Here is a 5337-nt window from a genome sequence, read left to right as displayed (position 1 = left end):
GTGTGAGAAATCATTATCAATAACCAATGTCCTGGGAGATGCAGAGGTAATAGAATATCTAAATGGATCTATTTTAGAAAAAGAAATTGAACTGGCTATAAAGGAAAAAAATGCACCAAAACTAGATGGATTTAGAAGTGAATTCTTTCAAAAATTTTAAAAATCAATTGATTCCAAAGACAAATAAATAATTTGGAATAATAAGCAAAGAATGGATCCAACTGAATTCCTTTAATGAAACAAATTTAATACTGATATATAGAACACAAAGAATAAAAAAAGAATATCATTGACCAATTTAACTAATAATATGGATACAAACATCCTAAATAAAATACTAGCTATAAGTTTATAATAATTGTTACAAATATACATTATGACAAATATATGTTATGAGCAAGTGGGATGTACATCAAGAATGCAGAGGTGGTTTAATATAAAGAATTATTAAAATAATTGATAATATAAAATGTAAATATGCATTCTGTTCATGGACCAGATAAAATAAGAGATTTCAAACAACTCAGGAAAGTAATTGTCATTAGAGGAATCAAATAATTTCTCACAGTTGGGATCTTCCCTAGGAGATTGTAGCTCATAGTTCATATATATATATGCTTAAACTGTGTAGCATGTATAGGTATTGAATGTACCATGTGTGTGGTATGTGACATGATATGTCCCCTTCCTCAGTTTTGGTCTCATGAAACTAGTCTGACCTTTAGCACCCCTGCCAACCCTGCCCTCATCAGGAACTGGATCTTGTAGAGTGAAAAAGAGATGGGAATAGAGGGAGTCATAGAAACATTAGAAATCAAAGACTCAGAGAGACTAAGACTTGGACAAATAGACAGGAAACAAGAGAGGAAGCTGGACCATTAGAGGGAGAGAAGTATTTGGTTCACTCCTATGAGAGTTGGGGAAGGGAAAGAACTAACTGGGAATAGGAGGGGGCACAGATGATCTGGGATCTCCTCTGTTCAAGGAAGGGGGATGAAGAATGAGGTCTGAGGGAATCTTGGAGATTCAGTCTGAGAGAAGACGACAAGGTGGGGAGCACAGCCCAGGGAACCTTGAGGAGTCTGACCCCTGACTCTATGCCTTCATTCATAGAGATTGACAAGGAGGGGAGACATGGGGTTTTAGAGGATGCATTTTCTCTTCTTCTACTCTTCAGGACAGGGACAGTGGTCATTTTTTGAAGTAGACCTCCTCTGGGCAGGTGATACATGAGGCCCTAGACTTTACTTGCCACATAAAGGAACCTCCAGGGAGCAAGAGATTCCAAAGTTCACAAGACACTGGGTCTGAAGTCAGGAAGACCTAAGTTCAAATCCAGTTTCAGACACTTACTTGCTTTGGGAACTTGGACTAGTCACTGAATCTCTGCCTGCCTCAGTTTCTTCAGGTGTAAAATGGTTATCATGAGAGTACTTACCTCCCAGGTGTATTGTGCAGATTAAGTGAGATATTTGTGAAATAGTATAGTGTCAGGTCTATTCTTGTTGTTCAGTTATATGAATCTCTGTGACCCTCTGTGAGTAATAGTGCAATAGGTTTGCTTTTTTTCTTCCCTTAGTTAATTTTACAAATTAGGAAAAGAGGCAAATGTTTTTATAATTCGCCCAGAGTGACAGTTGATAAGTATCTTGAGCTTATTCCAGTCCCTGGAGCTCTTTCCACTGTATCACTCATGTGCCTGCATATAGAAGGCATCTAATAAAAGCTGTTTTATCACTTCAGAATTCAAATCTTAGGCACCAACATAAGAGATATAAAAGGTCAAAAGGTGAACCCTCAGTAAAAAGGAAAATAGCGCTATGAATGAAAGTGAATGCAAAACTGTGTAATGAAGGAAGGAATGGTGGCCTGGGTCCAAACAGACTCCAGCAGTGTGTAATGGGGGAACGCAAGTCATTTTATATGGTATTGGATAGAGGAGCCAGGGTGGTGTGGTTTCTATAGGGAATGGGAGTCGTTGGGGTCTCCATGGAGGATTTTTTTTTGTTTGGGGGTCACCAAGGTGAGATTGGGCATTGTTTGAAGTTTCTATGGAGATTAGGTTTCATGTCCTTAGGAAAGGATAATCAGTGGGGGCTCTACTGGGCAAGAATGAAATACAGGATGGAAAGGGGAATTCTGATTTTTCCTTCCAGGGGGATTGTAGCTAGGCCTGGGGCAGAGGATTTCTCATGGGTGAGCATGAAATCTCAGGGTGATAGATGCATTTTGCCTAATCTCCCAACTCTTGCTGATCTTCCAGGGCTCTCTGGAGGACCACCCTAAGGGCCTCCCTCTCCCTTCTATGCCTTTGACTGCCCAAGAAGAAGTAAATGAAGGGGTTCATGCCACTGTTCACATAGGCCAGGAGCAAAGGGAGCCAAAGAAGTATGGGAATATTGTAAAAGCGCCACATGAAACCAACAATCCCCACGGGCAGACCACAGATCAGGAAGACAAGGACGGTGACCAGGACCAGCAGGTAGAGCCTGGGGGGCTGCTGGCGTTGGGAGGTGCACTGGACCCTCAGCAGCAGAGTCAGGCTGGACACACACAGGACACAAGTGAGAAACAGGAACCAGACATTCAGGGCAATGAGGGAGTTGTAACAAATACGGTCAGTAAGGCTATCAACACAAAGGACATAAAATCCTAGCCAGACCAGACCAGCCCCAGCCCAGAGGACAGTGCAGATGATGGCAGACGTGTGCTTGGGGCGGTAGCATTGGTACCAGATGGGGAAGAGAGCAGAGAGACATCGCTCTGTGCTGATCACAGCCAGGAGGTTCATGCCCACAGTGTAGGACACTGTTCTGAGGCACATCAGTCCTAAGCATATGAAAGAATTATATGAATAGCCAACAAAGGCAAGTATGAAGAATAGAAAAGAGCAGCAAAGGAAGAGGGCGTCGGCCCCGGCCAGGTTGAGGATGTAGACAGAGAAGGGATTCCTCTTGATGCGGAAGCCCAAGAGCCACAGGACAAGGCTGTTTCCTACCAGTCCAATCCCCACTATGACCAGACTGAGGATCTTCATCCAGTCATCTAAATAAAATTCTCCAGGCGCCTTAAGAATGAAAATTTCATTTGTGCTTGTTTTTGTTGTGTTGTCATGAACATGTTCCTGCCATCCAGGTGTGGAGAAGACAGCCATGGTGGATGGTCCCAGGCCCAGGAAGCACTGCTGTTCTCAGACACCCTGGAGACATCAAGACATAAAAGAACATCAAGAAGTTTTTTCCTAAATTTACTTCCATCTCTACCTCCAAGAGGTAGAACCTCTTCTTCCTTCCTCTCTCCCTCTCTTTAGGGTACAACTAAGGAGTGCCAAGGCCACAGAGGTATGGGACTACTGTAAGGAATGAGCTTAAATCTAGTGTCAGACAATTAGTACTGAAAGAAAAGATTATTTCACTCACATTAATAACCAATTATTCAATTAGGATTTAGATTTTTCCTTCCTATTTCTTCATTCAGAAACTAGTCCCCTGTAGATTATTCAGTTAGTCGCTAAAGGACATTGCTGATGGATGAGCTTGCCCAAAACCTTCAGCTACAGATTTTTCTTTTATAGGTGTGCCCCCACCCTGCAATTAAAAGCGTTTACAAAGAGATTCTTCTGTAAGTGTTATTCTTAACTCTGTACTGGCACATAATACAAGCCCTTAATAAAATCTTTCTTTCAATTTCCCTTTTCCTCCTTTCTCTAGTCATGATGTGACAGTGAGGTTTAGAAATGGGACTCCTGGAGAACAGTCTCCTTATTTGACCACACTCCAATTCATCCTTTATTTTCATCTCCCCATCTTTCTTTAATCTATGGGAGTTTGACTCTCTTCTACAACCTAAGTGGCCAGGCCTAAAGGTAGACTGAACCACCTAATTCATTGGGAACAAACATTTGATTATTATTATCTGTTCATTTACTTTTTTAGGAATTAATCAGTTCATTACTCTGTTTTTATGAATATTTTAAAATTTCTACCAAGAACTTTCCTTCTACATAATTTTTATTTTTCTTTATTAAAGCTCACTCCCCCACATGGACTCAATTTTTAAAAAATACAAAAATGAATAAAAAGTAAAAAAATATATTTCAGCACTACTAATCATCATATGAACTAAGTCCAACAGTCTACTACACACTCTTCCACATCCATACTCACCCACCTGTGAAAAGAAGGCAAGGAAAGGCAATTATCTCTTGATTGCTTTTGTTTTGTTTGGTTTGGTTTTCTGTGTAAAACTGCAATTGGCATTGGTTCAACATTTCCAGCTTTGAGATTTTGGACCCAGAAAAAAATTTTCAGCACTGGAATTGGTGCTGGAAATACAAGGGAACTGTCATGCCTTAAGTAGTTGATGTTCTCCTGGAAGTTAACAGAGAGGAGGAAAAAGCAGTGCCCCACTCCTGTCAAACTGGATAACAGACCAGCACAGATCAGGACCATCTGCAGTTGTCTGGATTGTCTATTGGTATGGCATCAGCTTTTCTTTATTGACAAATGATGAGCCTTAGGGATATAAGTCTGTGAAAGGATGGGTCAGTTAATGCAGACTGAGCATAGGAGGAAGTCATGGAGCTATAGGGTCCACTCACTCTGAACCAAAGACCTAGGATTGAGAACAAGAGCTTCCCCCCCGCCCCAGGGCTGTCTATTACTCCAAACAAAATTCTCCTTGAAGGATCATATTTAAATATCTGAAGTCTGGGAGCTGCTTTTTGCCTCCAAGGGAAAATAAAAGATCAGAGCACAGTAGCAGGAAATTGTGCAGTCTCCCATTTCCTGGACGGATAGCTTTCTAGTTATTCACATCAAGAGGAATCAATGTAAATGTACAAAGAAAGGATTAAACTTACAGAGAAATCTTCAGTAGATCCAAGGATGACCCAAAATGTCAAGAAAAGGTTTCAGATTGAAAACTTCCCCTTTTCCTCTCCTGGTTCCTGATGATTCCTGTGCCTAGCCCGGTTGGTGACACTGACGTCTGTTCCTGGTTCTTGATGATTCCTATGCCTGGCCCTGTGGGTGACGTCTGTTCCTGTCTTCCTCAGGAATCCATTAGCAAGAAACTGGGGGTGAGAGGTGGGATGCAATTAGGATTCAGGACAGTTCCTCTCCTAGCCTTCTATTACCCTTACTCTTTTCACAATCACACAGGCCTAAGGAAAGAAGATTTCCTATTTGCTGTCAGGCAGCAAGGGTGGGGAATTTCTCAAATACTGGTCCCAGGAGAGGAGCTCCCCAAGGACTTCAAATCCATATAAAATTTCATAAATGATATTTTTCTGGTAAAAAAAATGATTCTCTTTAAACACCAACCTGTACATAAGAG

At 41.3% G+C, this 5337-nt stretch overlaps 1 protein-coding gene across 1 annotated transcript; it reads right to left on the bottom strand.

Annotated features, from left to right (window-relative positions):
* Nucleotides 1-408: 408 nt before the first annotated feature.
* On the bottom strand, nucleotides 409-4973 carry LOC141516593 (mas-related G-protein coupled receptor member X1-like). The gene is made up of 2 exons (XM_074227612.1): nucleotides 4862-4973; nucleotides 409-3199 (listed from the first exon to the last, which is right to left on the bottom strand). The coding sequence occupies exon 2, from the start codon at nucleotides 3152-3154 to the stop codon at nucleotides 2234-2236; it is 921 nt and encodes a 306-aa protein (XP_074083713.1). The 5' UTR covers nucleotides 3155-3199; nucleotides 4862-4973; the 3' UTR covers nucleotides 409-2233.
* Between the last annotated feature and the right edge of the window lie 364 nt (nucleotides 4974-5337).

Source organism: Macrotis lagotis, chromosome 3 (genome assembly GCF_037893015.1).
Source record: "Macrotis lagotis isolate mMagLag1 chromosome 3, bilby.v1.9.chrom.fasta, whole genome shotgun sequence".
NCBI lineage: Eukaryota > Metazoa > Chordata > Mammalia > Peramelemorphia > Peramelidae > Macrotis > Macrotis lagotis.
The sequence above is the reverse complement of the archived record's forward strand: the minus strand, read 5'-3'. Positions and strand labels throughout refer to the sequence as shown.